This window comes from Nymphalis io, chromosome 23 (assembly GCF_905147045.1).
Source record: "Nymphalis io chromosome 23, ilAglIoxx1.1, whole genome shotgun sequence".
In the NCBI taxonomy this organism is placed as follows: Eukaryota; Metazoa; Arthropoda; class Insecta; order Lepidoptera; family Nymphalidae; genus Nymphalis; species Nymphalis io.
Window position 1 is genome coordinate 2,974,405 of NC_065910.1, and position 26,762 is coordinate 3,001,166.

Here is a 26,762-nt window from a genome sequence, read left to right on the forward strand (position 1 = left end):
AGCCACGACGAGTAACAACAAGTTATTCATATTGTTAATATAATATATTGAATAAATATTTATAACACAGAATGAATAAAAATAGACAGTGATACTCAATTTAATAAAAAAAAATTTTATTACTTTTTTAATAATAGGTAGGCGGACGAGCAAATGGGCAAAAAATATTAACCAGGTTTTAACGATACGAACGGAAGTATGTTTTTTTTTTTTTTAATTTCATGTAGTCCATTTATTGATAAAGGTTACTTTACATTTAATGCTGATAAAATCGCGCGGAGCAACTACTATATAAATTGATAGAAAATTCTATGAACTTACAATGTAAATATCTTCATCCAGTTCGGTGTAAGTGTCTTATACTCTGTATGTGTTTGTAACCTTGCATTACCAAGTTCTAATACGCAGAAAGGGTCTGATTTCCCCCCTAAATCCGCGGCCGCTAAGCCCTTAGCACCGTACACTTTGACGCACAGCCAACCGACACCACTCGTTGTCTCGTTTAATCGGTGCCACGCCTGTAATTTGTTGCAAAGTTTCTTCAAATGTTTTCTTATATTTATATGGAATAGGTAGGCGGATAACCAACGATCATAGACATTGGCATTGTAAGAAATGTTAACCAAGATTGGGTATACAGGTTTCTCTTATTTTGTTAACAAGAATATTTATAAACATAAAACAAAATTACGATTATTTTACGACTAAATAAATTTAAGCTTGTTATCTTTGTAATACTTTGCAGCTTATAAGCATTATATTAAAAAAAAAAAAAAAAAACAAAAAATTGCCAGCCGTATCATTGCCTGAAATTTGTCTTTGACTTTATTAAATTTTCAAATGAAAAAAGAATGATCGTGCTTCACTTTGCTATACAACTCCGTATAAAGAGATTCTTGCTTTGAAAGCATTCTTAAAGACGAGGTCTCACTGATGTTGGGATTGGAATATTGCCAACACACGTGAAGGTTGAATGGAGCATGGATTCAAATTTTAATGAGACGTATGCTTTGTTGAGTGAAATTTTGGTGGTTATAGTAGCGTCAAATGAGAAATGTGGTAGAGAATATATTGAATAGGAAATCGTATGCGTACAGTCACTTAACGGAAAACAAATCGACTACACTTGACACCTCTGAACTAACATTCTCAACTAATTTTAAAAATAAAATAAATATCCAAATCAAATCAAAAACAAAATTACATTGCACTTATTTCTTAAAAATAATGACATTTATTTTAGATTTGTTGTTATATTTTTTTAAATGGTTTAAATATAGAATCTTATCCCTGACTTTCTTATGCCAAATTTTATTTTAATCTGTCCCGTTTTTTGGCGTGACATTATAAATATGACAAAAAAAAAATTATAACACGAGGATTTGTAAGTTACAATATTATTAATACTTTGACACATAAAAACAGTAGTTGGCCTGTATAGCGTTGAACCAGTACACAAATAGAATTAAAGAAAAAGTTATACTTACATATCTCCTTTCAATAATTTCAACATCCCTAGGGTTTTCTTTATAGCTAGCGAGATCCGTGATTGTTTCCGATTGTGTGGTACCACTTATTGTTAGTAGGAGAAATATCTGTCCGTTACCGTCTTCGAGTTCCTGCCATATATTGTGTGTTTTCTCCCTTTCTAATCTCGAGAGATCTATTGTACATCTAAAAATAGAACACATAACATTACACTCCTGATCCCGATGATCTGCGGAATTGACCGAAAAAGTACAAAAAATCATCGAAAATCAGGCTACATATATATAAATAACCAACCATTTAAATCCTTCTATTTGTATTTCATATAATAAAGTCATTGAATACACGAGGTGCGGTCCGCTTATAAGCCGTAAAGCGAATAGTTTGTCCGCGAAATATTCGGGTGTTCACTATTTATCTTTCGGAATACGTAAAAAACAATTGTCTAAATTGTGATAATATACTCCGTAACCGTAACAGCCTGTGAATGTCCCACTGCTGGGCTAAAGGCCTCCTCTCCTCATTTTGAGGAGAAGGTTTGGAGCTTATTCCACCACGCTGCTCCAATGCGGGTTGGTGGAATGCGGGTTGATAATATACTCAGATCGCAATTATACAATAAATTATCCTGTAATATGTGTACCTTTTATAATCCCTGGTCTTATACAATCAATTGATATTATCAATACAGACGAAATTTAAAGCATCAATTTATTTTCAATGCTTACGTTACGTTTGTATGTATCGACTAATAAACGGGTACGGTTAACAAAACAAAGCATGTTGAAATGGTGGCTAAATAATTTATTTTGCTTTTAATTCCAATGGGACTCTCGGCATTATATAACAAATGTATTCTTATTTTGACTTTAAGAATCTATCTTTTAAACATTATATGGTTTATATTATAAAGCTGGAGAGTTAGTGTGATTGAACGTGGTTATCTTAGGAATTACGTCTTATTTGAATAATTCCATTTGACATTTAATAGTCTGTTTATTGATGAAAGTTATAGACTATATAACTTTACGCTACGACTCTTAAGAAGATGAGTAGTAATAATAAACTTTAAGCTATCTAGCAAACTTTACGAAACAGGTGCGTACGAGCCAAAAATAATGCAAATAAAATGGGGTACAGCTAGAAAAATAATAATATATTTTATTATTTTTTATTAAAATAATTTTGTAATAAATATCCAAAACAATATGTATTAAAATAAATAAAAACATAGTTTCGTTAATTAAATAAATATATTTTTCTTATTATAATAATAATACTGGTGGTAGGGCTTTGTGCAAGCTCGTCTGGGTAAGTACCACCCACTCATCAGATATTCTACCGCAAAACAGCAATACTTGATATTGTTGTGTTCCGGTTTGAAGGGTGAGTGAGCCAGTGTAATTACAGGCACAAGGGACATAAAATCTTAGTTCCCAAGGTTGGTGGCGCATTGGCTATAAGTGATGGTTGACATTTCTTACAATGCCAATGTCTAAGGGCGTTTGGTGACCACTTACCATCAGGTGGCCCATATGCTCGTCCTTCCTATTCTATAAAAAAACAAAATATAACAACGAATGTAGATACTACTATAGAGTAAAGTGCGGCGGTTGAGAGGCATGAAGGAGAGCGCTAAGCCGTAAGCATACGGCCGTCAAATAATGCCAGTAGATGTTTCATAGCAAAAATACTACTGATTCATTATCGTTTTATTACTTAATACAGCTATGAATATTTGTTTACAAATGAAACACGTGCAGATAATTTGTTCATATATAATATTATGAAGTATGCAATTAGTTTTAAATTATACATCGCGTACACCGTTCTATTTAATATTATCGTTAGACTTTGTTCATCACGTTACATAATGTTTGCAGGCTTTTAGTTCCAGTAGCGGTAAAGCGTCTAGTACAAACTAAACTAAGCTAAATTTCATTCGTAAATAATTCTGTGATCGTTAATTTATTAATTTATAATATTTCAACAACTTTGAGTTATGATGATAATAGAGACGAGATGGCCCTGTGACCGATGATCGCGGGTTCAAGGGATACATCGTGAGTAAACCTGTATGTGTCCAAGTTCACTAGAGTGAACACATTGATACACACGTGGGAACAGTTTCCCACATGTGTATCCATGTGCTCCCTTCAAAAGCAGACAAGCGTTATATCAAGAATAAATTCTAATTCCTTATATAAAAATAATTAGTGAAAGTACTACAAGCAGTTTGACTTAACAAAAAGATTCGTTTTTTTAAAGATTTTCCCTGCAATCGTGCATACTTGAATAAAGTTTACTTTCATCGAAAATACATAATATTTAGAGTATCTCACTTATGTACTAAGTTCTTACCTTCCTAAAAAATCGTCCTTAGTCTGTTTATCTTTATCCCATACTGTTACTTCTAAGATTTGTTCCTGGTCATCATATAGGTGGAGATCGAATTGTTCCAACCACGATGGGTGGAGAGTCTTCCATACTACCTTACTTTTATATTTTTCATTACCTAATCTGAAAAAAACAATAATTAAAATATATGATACCGAAAATTTTTTTGGGCTCGGTACAAACTTGGATAAAGCTCGTTCGCGTATTATCACAGAGGTTAATGTAGATTTGTTTTTTTTTTATTAAGTAATCGGACGGGCAAATTTGCCACCTGATGTTAAGTGGTCCCCACCGTCTATAGACATTAACCAACCTGTACATCGGAAATGCGCCACCAACCTCGGGAACCAAGATGTTATGTCCCTTGTACCTGTTAGACTGGCTCATTCACCCTTCAAACCGTTACACAACAATACTAAGCATTGCTGTTTAGCGGTAGAACATCTGATGAGTGGGTAGTATCTACCCAGACGGGCATATACAAAGCCCTACTACCACCAAGTAATCTACCTAAATTATTTTATATATTACCTATTATTACCTAAATTTACAATAAGGGTCGCTTGACCTGGTGTCCAGGTCCATTGCTGGCAGGTTTTTCGCTTCAACTAGAACTATTGTCACCACGGAACTCCATATCTGCGCCTTAAGTCTCTTGTTCACGTCGCTTAGCCTCGTGTTTTTTAACAAATACTGCAATTAAGAATTAATTATTATTTTTATTATTAATTCACATAAATCACCACACCACCCGGTTGAGATAATAGTTTACTGTTGTTTAATACTGTTTTGTTGCCTGTAATATTGTTATGACTTTCGACTTTCGATCACGGATTGGTTCATGCTTCCAAAATGCTTGAGACAATATTTTTTTTTAAATTCAATGACCGCTCTGACAAAAATTGTTTTTGTTATATTTTAAAGTATCTTTATATACAGCAACACAAAAAATTATATTTTATCTTCTGTTATTAAAAAATAATTCCACGTCGATTGAATTTGAACCCTTGATATATGACCCACGTTTTGATTAAATCCAACTTATGATAAAAAGGCAAGGCTTTCCAAATACGATACGAATTGGTTCAAATTGGTTCAAATGGCGATGACTGATCTGTACTCGTGAACCTTCTTACAAATTTGTAACACAAACCAAACCAACAAAAAATACCATGAAATAATTGAATACAGTAAACATACGCCGTGATATAATTGCAACGCTGTCTGAGGCTGCATTAATTGCGATAATTATCAAATGTTAATGACTCGAACACACCGGTGTAAGGAAGCGGAAACAAAGCGATCGCTATGTGATATTTCTTATATAACGGCAGCCCCAAAAATATTAAGCGAAACACGTATATACAATGGAGCGAAAACAATCGCAGAGGTTTATTAGCCGTAAGGTTGTATATATTGGCTCAATATTTTCGCTTCGCTTATTCGCACAAGTGTATTCAATCTTTATAACACTAACTGTCTCCCCATTAGAATAAGTTAATGAGATTGGTTAGTAAAACACGAATCTGTTATATTTGTATTTTATGATAAAAAAAAGTATTTATACAAAACAATCGTATTAAAAAACAAAATAATTACATCAGGCATCATTTTATATATTTATTTTTAACATTAGTTTTATAGTATAAGTAAAAAAACGCACGTTAATATTTCAACTCTAAGATTTCGTAAGTTTGTAAGTGATGTGCTTGTTACGATGTTATATTTGACGCACAGATTGACAACACAAAAATCCTAAATAAAAATTGTGACATTTGTTTAACTAAGTAACATAGAAGCTTCAATAAATATAACATCATTATACATTTTATAAAGTAAATGAAATTTCACACAATTAGTCTTTATATAAAATATTAAAGCCATGTTTGGATTTATAAGCACAAGGATACCATTCTGTGATTACCACTAAACTCGATTCTACACATTGAGTTATCATACAAGCACAAAGATCGCGTCCATATAGTCATGCAACCACCACCCAAGATATGATAAAAATACCCTATGAATTCTATCGCCTTTGCTTTTAAGTCTTGGAAATCGGTTGCCAATTCTTTCTATCAGATCTGAACAGGAATTGATGGCTGTTGAAATGTCGAGTGTATGTCCTGGAGGTAAGCTGCCGGCACGAGGTCTTATTTCTGTACTTCTGTTAAAAATAAAAAAATAGTTGATCAAAAATATGAATAATTATTTGTTGTAAATTTCATGTTTCATCAAACAAATGTATTGATGATTCGTCCATAATTATTCTTATATTGTTTCTTAAATATTGTATTTTTTTAATTTTATAAAACAGATAACAATAAAAAAATCAAAACTATTAATAAAATTGTTCCCAAGTCTGTTTTTTTAAAACGTCTATTATTTAATACTGGTGCAATCTCAAACTTGATTTAGAAGTTAATATATTTAATAAATTAAATATTTTTAGATGAAATGCATGAAATATTTCGTGGTAGTGAACGCGGCCAACTGCAGCGTTAGGACGTTACAAAATTGGCTATTACATATAACGTGCGTTAATTATGAAATATGTTAGTTAAGTATTCATTTATGCAGTAACTGAGATATAATTTCTCAGAAGCAATTGAAAATTACAAGCAGTTCACTTAATTTACGATAAAAGGCCAACTTTTTTAAATAAAACTGTAAGAAAAATATTGTAATAACAATAATTACAGGCACAAGAGACATAAAATCTTAGTTTCCCAAGGTTGGTGGCGCATTGGATATGTAAGCGATGGTTGACATTTCTTACAAAGCCAATGTCTAAGGGCGTTGGTGAGCACTTACCATCAGGTGGTCCATATGCTCGTCCGCCTTCCTATTCTATAAAAAAAAATTGATTTGTGTAACTAACAAGTTATTATGAAACGTATTAATAAGTGCATTCTCACAATAATTATATAATAAGAATGATTTGTATCTAAATAGAACTTGATATAATTTTTTTTAAATTTTTAATTGAATATGATGTAATATAAAATGAGGCAATTATTGTCAAAATTTCATATGTTCATTGTCTTTTTTGATTGTTTGTTATTAAATACTAAAATATTAAAAATAAAGTACTTCGTTGTTATAACAATGAAATTAAAAAAAAAGTCAATTATAATTTAAATTTTGGAATCCATTATTAACAATAGAAAAATTGGTAGTAATTAAAGAAACTAAAAGTCACAGATAAAAAGGTATAAATTGAACGCATTTCTGGATAAACATTGATATCATAATATCTATAAATACTAAGCGATTTTATATTTTTACATAGAGATAATAGCATTATTTATGTAAATTAGATTAAACTATATTTAGTCAGATAGATATACATATATATAGTCTAGTAATTTTAGTAAAGTTTGTATGGTGATACTTTTGTTTAAAACAGCTTAAAGAGTGTGTATATCTTTGTAGTTCGTATAAACGTTAGATTCAAAATCTCCCTTTTTTAATTAGATTGTTATAAAATAATTGACTTATAAATAAATTAACCGCGAAATTATTCAGTCCCGTCTTTATAATTTTAAAATCTTGATGTTGAAAGAAAAAATATATTTATGGTTGTGTGTGTGTTGTGTGTTTGATATTGTTACACGTGCAAGTTACATTTTTGCATCAGTTTACGGCTTTGTCTTTTTTATTTTAGAAAAACGCTTCACGCTAAAAAACTTAGGTTATTAAGCACTTTTAAGTTTAATTGAAATTGTTTTATCTGGCGTTCAGTCGATTTCTATTCTATGACTACATACGATATATTTATAACATTTGTGAAATTGGCCGAGATGTGGTAAGAACGCGTGAATCTTAACCGATGATCGTGGGTTCAAACCCGGGCAAGCACCACTGAATTTTCATGTGCTTAATTTGTGATTATAATTCATCTCGTGCTTTACGGTGAAGGAAAACATCGTGAGGAAACCTGCATGTGTCTAATTTCACTGAAATTCTGCCACATGTGAATTCTACCAACCCGCATTGGAGCAGCGTGGTGGAATAAGCTCCAAACCTTCTCCTCAAAAAGAGGAGAGGAGGCCTTTAGCCCAGCAGTGGGACATTCACAGGCTGTTACGGTTACGGTTACGGTTGTGAAATTAATATCATTAATGCATACAAAAACGTTAAATATAATTCGTGAACACGCTGTATAAATTGCCAACGAAACACATCGCTAATGTTAATTTTGTGTAACATATAGTCTTATCATATTTCAAGTGTTATATACATAATAATTTTGGTAATTTGAAAATGGTTAAATAAACAAACCAAAAGTATGAAAGTAGTGTTTTTGTGTTATGTTTTTACTTCTTACAAAATGAAATGAAATAATATCTTAAAAAAAAATAACTTTTATACATCGTTTGATTTATCCGGTAGTACTATTTTATTATTTTTATAATATAGGTAGGCGAACGAGCATATATCCCACCTGATGGTAAGTAGTCACCAACGCCCATAGACATTGGCATTGTCAGAAATGTTAACCATCACTTACACCGTCAACGAGCCGCCAACCTTGGGAATTAATACGTCATGTTCCTCGTTTCTGTAATTACACTGGTTCACTCACCCTTCAAAAGGGAACACAACAATATTAAGTACTGCTGTTTTGCGGCGAGCTTGCACAAAGCCCTACCACTAGTAAAAGTAAAACTTTTAGAATAAAACTATCAAATATGTACTGATGGTCAGATAGCTTTATTGTACTCTCGAGTTTTGAATAGATCAAGTCTTATTAAGTAGTTACAGAAATAAACAATTATAGCGCGATTCAAAATACAACTAGCGCCATCTAGTAAGGAAAAGAAAAAATAAAATAACAGTCGATATAATTCGGTTTGTTTTGAACAAAGTAAGCAATCAACCGTAGATTATTAGTACATTAAACGATCTTTAAACTTAAAAAGGATCTTAGAAGTTTATTGTGTCAGTTATATCGAAATTTATGTTGTATAATAACAGATAATATTTATGTTGACTTGACTTAGCTGCAATCATATACATAAAAATACGGATAATACACATAAACTTACCTTTCATCGCTTGAAGAGAGACAGGAAAAACAGGAATCGCTCGAACTATATAAATTAGAATCAGCGTCTGCTGTTAGATTGGACGTGGACACACACCTTCGGTAAAGTACACCATTTTTTTCAATCGTCAGAAAATCCTTACATATTTGTTTCGGATCTACATTTAAATTTGGTTCGTCGACTATTAAAGACGGTATACTGGAAGACCTTCGCTCAATTTCGCTCGATTCGATCGACGATATATCCACAATATCTTTGTCCAAAGAAATTTCATCCACAAAACTTCTTTCATCCGACAAATGGGACACGAACCTCGACAGCTTCGACTTTTCTATCCTTATTTGCACTTGATCTTGAAAATCTTCAACGCGATCATGAATCTTAGCTTGTAATTTTATTAAACGATTTTTAAGCCTTTCCAATTTATTATCTTTATCCGACATGGTAACTTCACTTGGCACTACGTTTCGAACTAATTTTTCCTGTTTTAAACCATAAATCTTTGACCAGTTGTACTATTCTGTAGTAAATTCGAGACTAGACGGAGAACTCGATCGTGAAATAAATACAACATTTAAAAGATCGCAAGAAAATAGCGTATCTTCAATAATTTCCGATCGTCTCGAGCATCGAGTGTCGAATTTGTTTCTCCAGAATATATCCGATCATACTGATGAATTCGACGTTACATACCGACGTTTCCAAGGAAATAAACAGTTAAGAATTAAACCTGCCGTATCTCAAAATCGTTTGACCTATAAATAAGCCGTTTCACACGATACGCTACACACGAAATAATTTATCTCAAACTATTTCTGGGTACAACCATTGTTTTAAAGTTTACGTTGAACATCTGTTTTTGTACTTCATAAGATTATTATTATCATATATTTTTACTGATGCAATGGTATTGCGTTGAATGTGATGAGTATTATGAAAGATCATTGAAACGTTGTTGTTACGTGAAATTGTTGATAACATCATAAATAATAAGCGATGACTTCAGACTTTGAACATTTATTTTACTAACAAGTAGAAATATTCCTATTTTTACAGAATTCAATTTAATTAATATATAATATTTATCCGACATGTGATGACAAGGTTTATTTATAAGGACTATTTACAATTATAAATATAACTTTTCGTCCACGGCTTTAACTGCATGTCAGAGGGCCCCTCTAACACGCAGTAGATATCCCCATTAAAATATCCTATGTCTTCCTTGGGCTTCATATAAAAATTCAACAAAATCGGTTCAGTGGCTTAGCTTTGAAAGCGTAACAGACATACATTAGTAATAGTATTTTTTTTTTTATATGCCCCGGGATGGCAAATGACTCTACTCCACCTGATGGTAAGTGGTAGTAGAGTCCAAACGCGACGACGGCCAGTACAGTCGGGAAGAATGTTCTGTACTAGCCGTCCCCGCCTTGCCGGCCCGCAAGATGCCTCTTCACGCCTCGTTTGAAGGAACCCGGGTTGTAAGAGGAGGGGAACACGTGAGCTGGTAAGGAATTCCATTCTTTGGTAGTGCGACAAAGAAAGGAGTTGCCAAATTTCTTTGTGCGCGATGGAATTGATGTCACAGTTAGGCGGTGACATCGAGAACCAGCTCGCGTGGACTTAAGAAGGAAGGGGGAAGCAGGAATTAGAGAGAATAATTCCTCAGAGCACTCGCCGTGATACAGACGATAGAAAGCGCTCAGTGCTGCTATCTCGCGACGCAATTGTAAAGGTTCAAGGGTGTTTGTGACCTTTACGTCGCCAATAATGCGTACTGCACGTCGCTGCAACCGGTCCAAGGCCTCAAATAGGTACTTAGCGGAGCCATCCCAAAGGTGCGAGCAATATTCAACGCAAGACCGTACCTGTGTTTTGTATAACAGGCACAGTAGCTTGTAGCTTGGTATATTAAGTAGTGGTAATGTTCATAGTTTTTTTTCTTATAGAATAGGAAGGCGGTCGAGCATATGGGCCACCTGATGGTAAGTAGTCACCAACGCCTATAGACATTGACATTGTAAGAAATGTTACCCATCGCTTACATCACCAATGAGCCACCAACCTGTAATTACACTGGCTCACTCACCCTTCAAACCAGAATACAACAATACCAAGTACTGCTGTTTTGCGGTAGAATATCTGATGTGGGTAGTACGTATCCAGACGAGCTTGCACAAAGCTCTACCACCAGTAATATATTATCATAGTGTATTATTTATGGGTATATCTATTTGTACTATGTCATTTTTAAAGAAAGAAAGACCTATTTGGGGAAATAAAAAATATTAGTCTTAGAGCTTGAGACTAATATAGTAGGAACATTAGTAAATAATTTATCACAATATTGACTAGCGAAAACTCAAACAATTATTATTGACTTTTTTTTAAAAAATATACTTGTAAAGAATATGTAAAAGGATATCTTTCAACTCCTAAGCAATTTGGTCTATACAAGGATTCAAATATTTTCAGCTTAAAGATTTAGAGACTATGTCTACTAGAGGCTTAGCTATTGCGGTCATATGTCTGATTATGTTAAACATTTAAACATAATTGAATTGATATCAATGTTCCGAGTATTCATGAACAAGTTGGTACTCACAGTGAGTGATGATATTGTTTATTTATTTATTCTCCAACAGTTGTACATAACACACATTCAAATCACTTTTTACATTAACTTGAAACTAACTATGCACAACCGATTACAGGAGAACACACCATTCACAAGCACAATTACAAAATATACAAATCAAAAATAGAATAAAAACAGAAAATAAAAATATTTAAATAAAGAACAAAAAAAAAAAAAACAGAAACAGGTAACAAGGTAGTCACTATATATTGTATATCATGAGATAAACCATTTTTTCTGACTTTGCTCTAGATGATTTAAAGTTAGCACATGAGTTTCACGTTTTTAAAGTTCTCTTTAAAGGTTAGAGTGCAAAATCATTTATGAATAAAGTTATCAAAGTCACAAAGCGACCGCTTTTCGCTGGTGCATAATAGAACTATGAATAGGACCATGATTGACACTGAAAGCTGTAGAAGCCTGATATTTGGAAACGACTCCGGGGAAGAAAGAGAAAACGATATCGTTTAGTACAAAAGTAGAAAGAATTTAACTGCAGTTTTAGGGAAAATCAAGTCTTTCTGGACAATGTCGTCTTCCGTTTTATTCAACTACACCACTCCACTACATACTATTATGTACGTTAGGATTCATGTTTCCCATTATTTAAAAAAAAAAATTTTGAATGGATGGTTTTCTAGATTTGAATCTTATAATATTTAATTAGGATCCAATGTGAGACAAATTTTAAGATTCTATTTATGAATTGACATTGAAAGTTTTCAATATCGTATATTGACTAAAACAATAAATATACGTCCTTTTTGTTTTTCGGTCATTCCAAAGATATTCAGATATTATGGTCAATGGATGTTACATGTTTTAAGAAATAACCTTTGCAAATTGTAATTTGCTAATAATAATTTCCTGTGAATGTGGCTATGACCTTGGAATTTGGGACAAATTTCAAGAATCAATCGTACAATACGCACACATAAAAATATCGATGACGTCACACATCTATTCCTTCGTACATTAAAAGTTCTCCAGCAATTAGCAAATGTTTTTTGTAAACAACAAAGCGTGCAACGTTTATTAAATTATCAAGATGGTGGTATTTGATATGTATATTCTACAATTGCTTGCTAATTATAGCAGCTTTAATGGTAAAGCTTATCGCAGCAGATTTGCCAAGCAATATGGCTAAATCGTATCGTTTATGCCAATGATATTAAATACGTTAGTAATATAAAGGTCTAGTGGTTAGCACATAACGCTTTATATCTCGAGGCTCGAAGTAAAACTTCGGGTAGGGATACATTTTTTTGTTCTCTTTATTACATTGTATACCGCATTCCTGGGTTAAAAATAATTAAAAACAAAATGTTTGTAATTTTTTTTTAATGAGGTCAAGCTAGTATTAGTAAGGTGTTTGTGTATATGAATTGATATTAAGAATGTTGGCAGTGCTGCGGAGAGAAACATTTAAATTAACTTCTAAGCTTTTTGAGCATTTGTTCATGCGTCTGATCTCTCTCCGGTTGTCGGATTGCCATCCCATCGAATTTAAGTATGTGTCCCTTACACATATAGACATTGTACTTGTGTTTATGCACACAATTTTGCATATTTATCTCCTGCGTAGGTGGCAATTCTCATGAATATTACATAATCAATTAAATACAACTGGATATGTTCAACATTCTTTATATGTATGTAGATACATATATATTAAGACATATAGATATTATAATAGCACCGCACACATTAGTGTAGCTTAGAGAATAACTGGTGTCAATTACTGTGGTTATTTGTTAATAGCGGGAAGTCCTTGAGATAATGCTAGTGTCCGATTCACTGAGACGACGACGGAGGATAATGACGAATGTTTTAATTGCGGTTACGTGCTTAAATGAATACTACATTTAGAGACAATTTAGGTGCTATTTAGTACCGTTATGGAAATGCTTTACATATTATTATAATTTATCAGAATAGGTATGTAATAAAGGATAAAGTTAAATTAATAAATTACATTGTCATTGTTTTTTAGGCGATGGAAAGCTATTTCAATGGAAATTACTGGTGGTGGTTACTTAGTGGTGCTTGCCCGGGTTTGAACCCACGATGGTCGGTTAAGATTCACGCGTTCTAGCCACTAGGCCATCTCGGCTTTTAGTCTAGTCTAGTCTTCTATACAATAAGCGAATATGTCAGATTATCAAAGCATCAGGTTCATGAATATATAGAGTGACATTTAGATTTTGAACAATACAAATGTATGTTGTAAGCTTTTTATCACCATTGATAAATTTTGTTGCGTCTATAAAAATCTCGTTTTTCTGTTAAATAACAAACAATAACGCAAATCCCCGATACAGCATGTTGATCAAAGTATTACATGATTACATATATAATATGTTTAATTACGTATATATATATATAAAATATTTCATTATTTTAATTGAACAGATTTTCGTTAAAATAAAACTTCGGAAATCATAATATCTTTGAATTTGTTTCATCTCAAATAGATAGAAATGTTGACAAATTGATATCAACTTTAAACTAATTTTCCGATACCCATATACAATAAACGAGTAGTTAAGATTTATTAAATTTGATCAAAACATTACATAAAGATGTTGAAGTCTTCCAGAGTGAGTTTCCAAGGTGGGCAATCTCAAATACCGTGCAAGAATAGAGAATACAAGTATACACAAATACAGGTGTAGTCTATTCCCTAACTCTCATAATGGATCGAGATGGATCCCACACGAAAGGAAAGAGATCAGACATATGACCAGTAGCGTTAAATTGTTTTGATTGGACTATAAACACTAAATACGCTAATTTGTTTTATATTCCTTTTACGTTAAGATATTCTAGCTCAAATTTCTCTCCAATATAACAGTACCGTAATTTATAAATTGAAAAGTTAAATAGAAAATAAAATATAACAACTGTGTATGCATTTATAGTAATAACTTACATTTTGTGGAATCTATTATAGTATTGCCAAAGAGTCCAATCTTGTTAAGTGACGTGGAATATTTGAAATGTTTCCATGTAAAGTTGAAAACAAGTCCAGCGGGGTTAAATTAATTTGCAGGCTAAGGTAATACAGCGTTGGATAAATAAACTGTTATGTAATGGAAATAGGACAAATAACGTTTAGTTTAATGTGAGTATTGACTTGAGCCCATAATTAATGATCAGGGGTCACATTAATAGCTGCAACTTGGCTAGTTGAGCAAATGACGGCATTAGGGACATTTACTACATTTTCCGTAAGCAACGCGAGACACTTTATATATAATAACAAGAGAGGATCATGAAAATTACGTTAAAATAAGTACTTAGCACACTTAACTAAAACAATATTAAGAGGAAGGAACGTTATCCCACGCTGCTCAACTTGGATTCATTAAGTATGTATCCAACACTTAGCTGGTAGAACTTTATAGCAAGCCCGCCTGGGTAAGTAGCTCCACCCCCCACACAGCAATACTTTGTATTGTTATGTTCCGTTTTGACGGATGAGTTGGCCCGTGTATCTACAAGCCCAGGGGATTTAACATCTTAGATCCCATGGTTGGTGCCGCATTGGCAATAAAAGGAACGGTTGATATTTTTTACAGCACTAATGTCTATGGGCAGTGATGGCCATCTACTTTCAAGTGGCCCATTTGTCCCTCCGCACACCTATGACAGACATCCAGGTTTCCTTAGTTCATGGAAACTTTTGCCGAATTCGAACCCGCGATCTTCTGTTAAAATTCGTCTTCAACGTCCACTATCCCTGGGGCCAAATTGGCCCTAAGATATATAAAAGAAATAAATATTTGTAAAAGTAAGATTTCATCAAAATGAATGTGCTTTATGCTTGTCACTTTAGACATTTTACTGCTGAAGTTATTTATTGTTTTGTTCCGGTAATAAGGAAGAGCTAGACGGTAAACTAACTTTAATCAACAAAAGCGTGGGTGTAAAAGGTTTACGGTTCAAAAAGCGGTCCTTTTTTATAGGACTTTTGAAATTACTTCATAATATATATTTTTTTTTGTTTATTTTGCTAGCGTACACAGATAATCTTAGCAAAGTTTCATCATAATCGGTTGAATACTTTAGGAACTCACAGAGGACAAACATACAAACAAGAAATACATAACAGACAGTATTAGAATACATTAGTTACCTTGTCAGTGTTGTGCATATCTATAATTGGTACATATATGTTGCTAAAAGATGCTAATACATTCTAAAATTTTTAATATATTATATGCTGTAGATGTGCCTATTCAAATAAATAAATAAATATGATTATGATTTAGTATAAGAATTAAGCGCTTTTTAATATATTATGCAGTGCTATAAATAACATCTAAAAGGTCTAGTATGGGTCTAGTTTTGTCTTTTAATATATATTTTTTTTCAATTTTAGTTTAAGATATTGGCAGAACTACTTTCATATAATTTCTAATTTTATATAATATATTTAAACACAATCGCATTTTTAGCGTAAAATTAAAGTTTTGTTTTGTATACAGGCAATGTAATAAAACTATTTGTTATATTTAAAATAAATATTAAATACACATACTTAAATAAATAAACATGAAATATTGGCAATAACGATTATTAAGACATAACTGTTAGTGTGAAGTGGTTTTATAAGTAAATATATTATTAACTATCTTCCACCGAATGTATCAATTCCTTGTGGCGTAATTTATAAAAAAAAAAAGAAAAGCGCGCTATCACACGTCACAGAAGCTGAACTTTTTGCCGCGAAGTTTGGATACTTCGGACATACAATCACGGTGACATAAACTATTTGACGTTTTAGTTCTAAGTTTAGTTTTTGTTATTAGTAATTATTAATTTAAAGTACATAATGCTATTATTGATTGTTATTTGTTAATTATAAAGTCAGACATTATTTATGTAATATTTTTTAAAGTCAATTTCACTTCAAGTCTGTAAGAATATAATATATTTAATTATGTTTATATTAGATTTATGTTTATTTCAAAGCAATTAATCTGTCAAAATACGACGAAGCAATATTCACTATATTGTCCGAAACAAATTGTCAGTTTGATTACGTCAGGTAATTTGATTTAAGCCAATCAGTGTTTCGGAAATAAGATTTAATTAACTCAGCGAAGGGTCGCTAAAAATAATCGTACGTTAAACAGAAAACATCCGTAATAAAGCCTGGCTACACTTGGTGGTGCAGCGGGGAGTTAACTGCCAATCAATGTTGCCCATTGCATACATTACAGTAAAATTTGAATTGAATTAAATATTTGATTTGTCCTTTGAATATTGGATATGCCGAAAAGCAATGAATAATCTGGAGCGAGCGATGACGGTGCTTCTTGTAATATTTGTTAAATGAAACTAAATATAAAAATATGGTTTACGGCTTAAAATGCTAATAATGCATCCTGAGAGAGGTTGTTGGCTTAGAACATCGCAAGGGTCGTAATATATGCATCAAGGGAATGATGTAATCATCATTTACGCCGTCGAACACTAAAGCGTCGACGAGACGTAATGAATGACCCGCTGGGGGGGGGGGGGTCGGTGTGTTTATATTGTTACTTACCATGTGTATTTGATCAGTTATGGTTATAGATGAAACAATTTTATGTCTAGAAATTAGTTCTAGACTATACATAGATATCCAGTAACAAGAATCCAGCCTGCGCAGTTTTATAAATTATTTAAGTAACGCCATCTATCGATATACGCACGAAAACACCGTTACGATGCGCGATGTGGTACCTACCCAGACGTTCTTGCACAAAGCCCTACCACCAAATAAACCACCTAGTATTTTACGTACTCCAATCTCGTTCGCCATTTGATGTAGTTAAACATTTACACAACACAATTTACAATGGAGACCACTCTTTATTTATTGGTCGGAACTAGTATGTTTGTCCCATTATTCCTTGCAGGCCGGAGCCGATGCGTCACAAGTAAACAATTCAATTCAACGCATTGATAACAATCAATATTGAGATTAAATTAGAATGTCCTTGCAGATACTTGAACTTTGCCAAACAATATATTTAAATCTGATGATAAAAATACATTGATGCAAGAGGTGATGATCATTTATTTATATTATTTATAAATAATATATATATATATATATATATATATATATATATATATATATATATATTTATAGAATAGAAAGGCTGACGACCATATGGGCCACCTGATGATAAGTGGTCAACAACGCCCATAGACATTGGCATTGTAAAAAATGTTAACCATCGCTTACATCACGAATGCGCCACCAACCTTGGGAACTAAGATTTGATGTCCGTTGTGCCTGTTTTTACACTGGCTCACTCACCCTTCAAACCGGAACACAACAATAACAAGTACTGCTGTTTTGCTATTTAATATCTGATGAGCCCTACCACCAGTGATTACGATAGGATACGAAAACAAAGCAAAACAAATCAATCAACAATTGGTAGCAAATTTGTGAACGTAGCATTACAGGTGATTTTGCATCACGAATTCAATTTATTTCACTTGGTTAAATATTCGAGAATATCTGATCCTTAAGTCATAAAATGGAAGGGCTACTCGTATGTGAACTAAGATTTTATGTCCCTTGTGCCTGTTTTTACACTGGCTCACTCACCCTTCAAACCGGAACACAACAATACCAAGTATTACTGTTTTGCGGTAGAATATCTGATGAGTGGGTGGTACCTACCCAGACGAGTTTGCACAAAGCTAATAGTTTAATTGTAATTAATTAATATGCCTATGTAATTTAATATGTGTGAAAAGGGTAGTTACCCTTATTGAGTTTTTTCAGTACTTTAAATTTCGAGTTGGTAGGAGCCTTACATTAAATTTAATCCTTCACCACTACCAATTCAATAAAACAATAAACACATACTTAGTTTACAGAGAGTTAATTACTTGAAAAGAGAAGAAATTTCAACGATTCACATATACGAGATGATACGATAAACAGTAACAATTCTAATTTTGTTTTTATCATTTACAGAAAATTCTTCAAGTAATTATATCACTCATAGAAATAAATTATGAATGACATATTTATCTGAAGATCTACAATATTATAGTGTAGCAAGGTTAGCACCATAAACTATAATTATTAAACTGCATTGTTTGTATTTTTTTTAAAATATAGACCATATACTGGTGGTAGGGTCACTAGGTCACTCATCAGATATTCTACTGCAAAGCAAAGCAGTACTTGTTATTGTTGTGTTATGGTTTGAAGGGTGAGTGAGCTAGTTACAGGCACAAGGGACATAAAATCTTAATTCCCAGGATGGTAGCGCTTTGGCGATGTAAGCGATGGTTTCCAATGTCTATGGGCGTTGATCACTTACCATCATGTGGCCTATTTGCTCATCTTCCTACCAATACTATAAAAAAAAACTTTGTTCCTTAAAAACTTTGTTGCTTATAATGTAAGAGCAAGGTATTATGTAAAGAACACCTTTTCCAAAATTTGTGATTCGTCTAAATTAATTATTGGGAATTATTACCTTTTTGAAGAGACTTGATACTATTACTAAAGATATTTAACGGTTATCTAATCCAACTTAAATCTAATTTAACTTTGATACTTGGAAGGGCTTGAATATGTCGTGAGAAAAAAATAAAGTTCGAAATTGATGTTCCTTCTAATTCTGAAATCGTTACGGAAAGGAAAACTGCGCTAAAACGGCTCGTGTATTATCGAACGTAAGATAGTGTGGGTGGTCTGCAGACCTCGTCTCCTCATAGGGAGACGGTGTCTAGTGTATTCTGCACGTAAATTGTATTATCTGGTTTCAATTTGTATCAAAAAAGTCTAATAATGTCAATAATATTTATACATTTTCATCGCGAGAAATCTAAAACATTAAAACATATTTCGTCAGTATTACCAATTTTTTTTGCATAAAATATTACCACAAAGTTCGGGGTATCAGAGATATTAATAATCAAAGTCATTAACATTGTATTAAAAGTGATAAAAGTCTCTTACAAGAGGGTGATAGGTAGTGATCACAGTCACAGTCATGATAATGTCTTCCTGACTAATTTCGACCACGGCGACCATCATATCATGGGACAGCAATCCGACACGAAAGGAAAGAGTTCATGTTAAGCCATTGGAGTGCTTTCCAAGGCACGGGGGTGTACTCAATTCCAACTTCCGGCTGTTAATGAGATTTTCGACCAAAAACTTTTTTAATTACCCAACCTGGAGTTCGAACCCAGGCCCTCGAAACCTGCTGCCTTAGATCTAGCCACTGGACCAATGAGGCAGTCGTGATGATGGATGAAAGACCTATTGCAATAATTAATATAAGTAATTATATAGAACTGTAAAATAACTTTAAATACGTTTGAAAATATGCAGATTTGACTTTAACCAAATTCCTATGAATGGATTCCCGCTTAGCTTACTCGTAAAATTCATACAATATTTCACTCATATAGAATTCCCTTTGAGCGCGAAATTTCAGTTCAATGCATTATAGAGGCAAATGCGGTAATATGACGTCAGATTATTGCATTGCTACAATGAATTGAATTCCAGTTTGGAATTCAATTTCGTAGATATAGATGCTTAAATTATGAATTAAATACATATTATAGTTGCTTTCATGCATCCATCATGTTAAATTTAGCTATTAAAGCCACCTTTGAGCAATTACTCTATCGCAGGAGCCGGAATGGGAAATTGCGAAAACCGAGTAAAACAGCGTAAGGTGAGGTAAAGTATATCTATATATACATCTTGTGTAAAGACGTTATTTATATATATGTTGTTATTAATATTTATAATATTTATAATAACAAAAATATTTATAACATAAAATATTCTTTAAAATTGATACCTTTTTTATCCAATGATGTCACGAGCATATCAGCTTGTAAAATTAAGTGGAAATGCTTTACAATCAAAATAATTTTCGGTTCAGAAAATAAGTAATTATAGTTTATTCCAGTAGTAGGAGGAGTAAAGATAAATAATCTTTAAATTTACATATTCCATGCGATTTACTAATAGCTCTGCTACTACACTACAAACAGTTCTCGGCTAATGGTTGACTTTAATATTTATAAAACAACATTATTTTACTTAACTACCTGCATAATATATCCTTTAATTTTACTTCCAAAGTTTCGATATCAACTTCGCCGATATTCAAAACGCCATTTTTTCACGAATCCATGATGGAAACCGTATATTTTTTAAAACAACACAAAAAAAAAGAAATTAGTCCTGTCAAAATCACTTAGTTTGGAATAGTGAACAAAACCAGCATCACTAGATAAAGTGGATAACTATCAATTTACCTTCGTTTCGATCAATCTAATATTTGTCAGAACTAAAGCCAAATGAAAGCTAGGAATTGTTTAATATTAAATATTACTCTATTTTCTTTCAAATTAATTCATCAATCAATTCCAAGTGAAAGACTTTAGTAAAGTAATCGTCAATGTTTACAATAAAACGTTTAAATATCGAATTTCTGTTTTTCTTTTTAAGAACAAAGTTTTAGGAACTCCTTTAAAAGCTTTTGCGTAAAAACAAAAGCGTCTGTGATTTTAGCGTATTCAGGATTTTTGTTATTTAAAGTCATTGAAAATCGTTACATCGAAAAAATTAATAAAGATTGAAATACCATTAACAGAAATAATATAGACCTTTCTAAGAAACTGTGGACCACACTTTGTGCAAGCCAGTCTGCTTAGGTAAAGCACTCTACGCACCAAAGCCGTCCACCGAACCGGCGGCTTTACCCGGCGGGCCAGGCCGGCGGGCTGCTTGTGATAATTAATTGTATTGCCATCTAACCTGCCGACATAAAACGGCGGCTTTGGTGCATCAATTGATATTCTAACGCAAAATAGCAATACTCACTATTGTCGTCTCCCAGTTGCATTTATGAATGAAAAATTAATTTCAGGCAAAATAGACATAACATCTTAGTTCCCAAGGTTGGTGACGAATTGGCAATGTAAGGAATGGTTAATATATTTTATCAGATGATCTTTTTTCCCGTTAGCTTACCGATGTTATAAAAAAAACCCACTTCCAGTGGCTCAAGTGATGCCGTTTACCTAGCTGAAAGAGTGAGCTTGGCAGTTCATAGAGTTAAAAGAGCCGACGTCAAATTTTTAATAGTATAATAATAATAATAATAATAACTATTTCTGTGTACCATATAAAAATACATATGTATGAATGAGCCAATGATGAATAAGTACTAGCAACAAAACAGTACATATGTTTGTTATTGCGTTTTTAATGTATAGAATTGCTAACGAGGGCACCTCTTTGACCTTGATATTTATAATATAAAAGAAACACGAACTGTCTGTTAACACTAAAGAAGGATTTTTGAAAATTGAACTCCTAAGCTTAGTGGAAATGAAATTTTGTTTTAAAATCCTTAATTTTTTATAAAAACTATGACGCGTGTGAAGTCGCCGCTGAAGCGGTAGTTAAATATGATATAAGCGAGTTTTACTAATAAGGTTTCAAGATAAGATTTGATCCAAAATCAAACATAAAATTAAGTCAAGTAAGATGTTGAGATTCGGTGTCAATGTAGACTGTACGTAGACTGACCTAAAGCAAAAATACTTTTATACTTAATTTTACATTTAATGAATAAATTTTTTAGACTTATTTTAAAAAAGCTTGGAATTCGTATTTAATTGATTTGCACACAAGTTTTTTTTTTTTTTTTTTAATTCATTTATTTTAAAGAGGGTTTTTTCTTTAAGAAAATGCCACCCTCATAGTGCTTACAGAACATTAAACTTTTCACATTGCTTAATTACATCATTCATGTCATAGCGTTTACATCATTCTTAATAAGATCATTCACTAGCTTGTACAAAACTTTCGCTGGTTCTGATGTAGGGTCAGCGAGGACACTGTTACATGCCCCCACCTCTCCGCAATAATTAATTAAACGTAAAAAATATATTCTAACTGCTTCGTTTCGAGCACACTCCATTATTACATGATACGTGTCTTCTATGATATTACACACTATAAGGTGAGGGTGTTTTACCCATAAGGAAACCAAAGTTATTTAATGGAATGTGTCCGGAACGAAGTCGAAGAGCTGTAACAATTGAAGACCTGGTCATATTGGCACCATCAAACCAAAGACTTTTCCATAGGCCAGGCTGCATTGTTCTGTACCCGACCCCCTTAGTATGCGATCGCTCATCAAAATACTCTCTCCAAAATTTGTACAATCTTTGTTTAGGCAAATATAATAATTCCGAATGATATGGTAGGCAATGGTAGAAAATACCATTTCGTGCTGCATCTTTTGCTAGTATATCAACCTTTTCATTATTTCCTATGCCAATATGAGCAGGTATCCACTGTAATATCACTTTTTTATTTTGACGAGAGAAACTTAGAATAGATTTCAAGATGGTATAGGCTATCTGCACACAAGTTGCAAAGTATCCACTTTGATTAAATTGTATATATGATTATTAATTACTATTGGCTTATATATTATATGTTTAATAAAAAGAGTAACTATTGAGTTACTATTCGGCCCGGTGTTCGTTTTAAATCGAATTCATCTTATAATATGACGATTTAAAAGTACTCATAAAAACCTACTTGAATCAATTATAATTTTAGTTTAGAAAAAAACCATTCGCTATGAGGGAATCTGCGGGTCATAAGTAGCCTTATTTATATGATAAAATATATATATATATATATACATATATATATATATATATATATATATATATATATATATATATATATATACTTCCATTTAGACTTTAGAGTAGTAATTATGAAAAACATTATATTAACCTTTCTGATTCTGCATTATCAGCTGATATTTATATTACCTGCTTATTTGTTTTGTTTTAATTTATAGAAATAATATTTACGTTTGAAGACTCGTACGCTATGCAATTTACATTAAATTAATTATTATAATAACATTATTGGTTAAAAATATCTTCAATTATACTGTTTGATATAAATCCATTGGTCAATTAATTAAAAAAAAAACAACCTATAAAGCTTGTCGATTGTTGTACGCAAAGAATGAAACAAGAAAAAATACCATTCTAAAAACGAGTTACACTGAAATCAATCCAAAGAGATCACAACACAACACAAAACCTTTTTTTTTAAACAATATCAACATCACCACACGAGAATCATTCGAATGAAATTCGTCGAAAAACGCGATTTAGTGAAGAGAACCGTTTTTATCATTCACCGGTTTATTTATTTGTTTTGCGCGAATTTAGGTTAGGTGAACGATTTCCGTATAATTCGCAGCGCGCGCTCACGCGGCCGTGGGCTAACAGCGACTGGTCTTGCCGTACTTATTCATATGGTGTAATATTGCACAGAGAATTGTATACTCAGAGATTAGAACTCCGTAAAGCAATATTATTTGTGTGTAACACGAGGTAAATTTTGTAAATTATTGACAAACGATTTAGTAATATGTATTTCTTTAGTATATAATACGAAATTAGGTTTATTAAAATTAATATAAAGATTTGAGTTTGCATCTAACATTTACGTATGTGTTATTTATTATATACTCGTAAAAATAAATAGTTACCTGCCCGAAATATATAACAAAGAAAAATAAACAAATGTTATCATATTTTAGTATAAAGAAGTCAGATATTTTTTATTTTATCTTATAAATAGTGCGCTGTGCTTGTAAATATCTACTGTGTTCCATAGAACATAGTTTCGGGCTTATCCCATCATGCTGTTCCACTGCGGATTCATAGATATATATGTACCAGATTTTCGTTTCACATACCCATGTGTATGAGCAATCTTGGGCAAAATATAATCAGATTAATGATTAACGATAACAATATGTAATGTATCACGATTACAGATTAACTTTGATTGATTCTGAAGAGGGCACGTAGGGTGCAGTCCACTGGATTCGCTTACTCATTTTCATTTTTTTGTTTACTATCGTTATACTATAATGGTGATGATTATATATTGTAATCAGAATCAAAAATTATTAATCATGCATTTTGTCCAAGTCTATGTACAAATGCATGATTACAAAACAAACAAACACAATTTATTTCTTTACATTATTATTTAGCGTAATTGTATAAATGACACTTTTGTTAACTAAAATAGGTGCAATTTAAGTTGGTCGGCTTAATCGTTATTCTCTTGAAACATCCGGGCATATAAAATAGTGGCAAAATCGTGAGTTGGTTCTTTATACGTCTTCGTATCTCTGGTAACACCAACTGATTTTGTTTCTAAAAACCATAGCTGTATTTATTATCTGCATCAATCACAGAACCTGATTACTAAGTCTGGGTAACATCGCTTAAGTATTATCAATACAAACACAACCAATAACTTCTAACTCCGGTTTTTATTTTCTAAGAAAAAAGATATATTTGTTTGTAGCGTTCGAAATGATCTATTAGAAATGTATATAATACAAAAGAATTCGCCATGAAACTGAGAAATTACTCTAGCTGATTAAATTACATAACTATTAACAAGTTTTCTTAGCCCACATGTTTAGGTTTGATAGGAACCCTTATTATTATTAATTATTACATCCGTATCTGTATCCCTGCAGACGTATATTTCATGATAATCGGTTCAATGAAAAATACAAGACTATAATAGTAATCGTATTAATAAATGATTCAATTAAAAAAAAAGTTCTATTTTCAATTTCTTATAACAATTATTGTCATTGTTCCATTTGTTTACAAATAACAACAAAGAATATATGCATGCTAAAAACGCTTAGATCGTATTTGGTAACGGTATGATACCTATCTATGGAGTGTTTGCTTTTATGGTATTGCACAGATTATATTAGCCATAGAATCCACCCAATCAGTTTCCATATAATATATTTTTATATGACACCGCAAAACTTACTAACCTTTAACACATATATTGCTATCTCTTTCTTATGCATGGCATTAAAAAGGATAATATATCTTAATATCAAAAATGTGCAGTTGAAATGCTCGGACCTTGGAGTAATAGTGCAAAAACTTTCATCAAAAATATTACACCCCGTTTTATCGCCTCTATTGGCGAGGGGGGGGGGGGTCTAGTTCAGTTTTCGCCCAGAGAATCGGAATTGCGATTCAAAGGGGAAATGCTGCTAGCATTCTTGCCACTATTCCACGCTGTCACGATTTGTACAGTAACTCTTTTTAATTTTATCTGTGTTATATATGTAATATATACATGTTAGATTAGTTTATATATTATAAAAAATAGAGTTCGAACGTTTTGCTACTAAGGTATTTACTTTTTCTTATTTAATTTAGGCACTTTTGTCCTACACAGGCACGTTAGTCCCATTATCCCTTCTACATTTTTATAACATTACTTATTAATTAATAATAAGTAATGTCCTAAATATTATAAGCTAAGGTATAAGGTATACTTACTTATTATGTATGAATTCATTATCATATAAATAGTGGTTATCACCACCGAGATTTTCTTAGATATGTATTCTGACACAAGAGCCAGTCATGCTTACCTAGTTCAAGGACTTAGCCTTGTCATGCAGAGAGTTACAATATAATAAAGGCAACAAATTCACGTCGAGTATAAAACTATTGGCTACTTTATATTACGTGGATTTGATGCATGACCTTTATATATCCACAAACATATATATATTTGTAATTCTGATATTCTTTTATAGAATAGATACGAGTAGAAGGACAGTCATGCTATAACGTTTCGACATGAAAAGGATGATAATCAACAAGTAATATTTAAGTTAATTTATTATATAAAATGAACAATTCTTGTATAAATTTATTTCGTTTATCTCTCGGCTCTGACCATTAGGCTCATATATTGCTTTTTAAGATTCTCTTTATGGGTGTTTTTTCAAAGAAATACAAATTTTACATAAAATTATAACTAATAATTTGACTCGAACAAACCTTGATCGCTCAGGTATTATTTATATAAATATTTAAAAATCGATAAAAATAAATTGACTTACTAAGTGAGTTTTTTTTATTTTTTATAATGAATTGATGTTTATTATTATGGAATTTTGGTCGTCTTAAAATAATTTCTCTATGTTACATTACTCTGTAGAAATTAAAATAAAGGTTGAATGCACCGGGGCTTATGGTTGAGTGTAGGGCATGCCATGCGAATATATAATATGCGATTGTTTTTT

General features: G+C 32.2%; 1 protein-coding gene across 5 annotated transcripts in view; it reads right to left on the reverse strand.

The window, feature by feature from the left end:
• The window catches only part of LOC126777625 (multiple C2 and transmembrane domain-containing protein-like), a 79,878-nt gene that overhangs the window by 5,830 nt on the left and 47,286 nt on the right, over window positions 1–26,762 (reverse strand). For 3 of the 5 annotated variants that reach the window (XR_007670070.1, XM_050500721.1, XM_050500719.1), the window contains exons 7-10: window positions 4,427–4,578; window positions 3,850–4,008; window positions 1,488–1,674; window positions 322–518 (exon numbers count right to left, since the gene is read on the reverse strand). Coding sequence is in view for 4 of the 5 variants with exons in the window: in XM_050500721.1 (XP_050356678.1) it covers window positions 322–518; window positions 1,488–1,674; window positions 3,850–4,008; window positions 4,427–4,578 (695 nt within the window). In the remaining variant the exon portion in view is untranslated. Of the gene's footprint in view, window positions 1–321; window positions 519–1,487; window positions 1,675–3,849; window positions 4,009–4,426; window positions 4,579–5,904; window positions 6,053–8,936; window positions 9,437–23,648; window positions 23,886–26,762 lie in introns of those variants that run through there. The other 2 variants (XM_050500720.1, XM_050500722.1) reach the window with 2 other exon arrangements.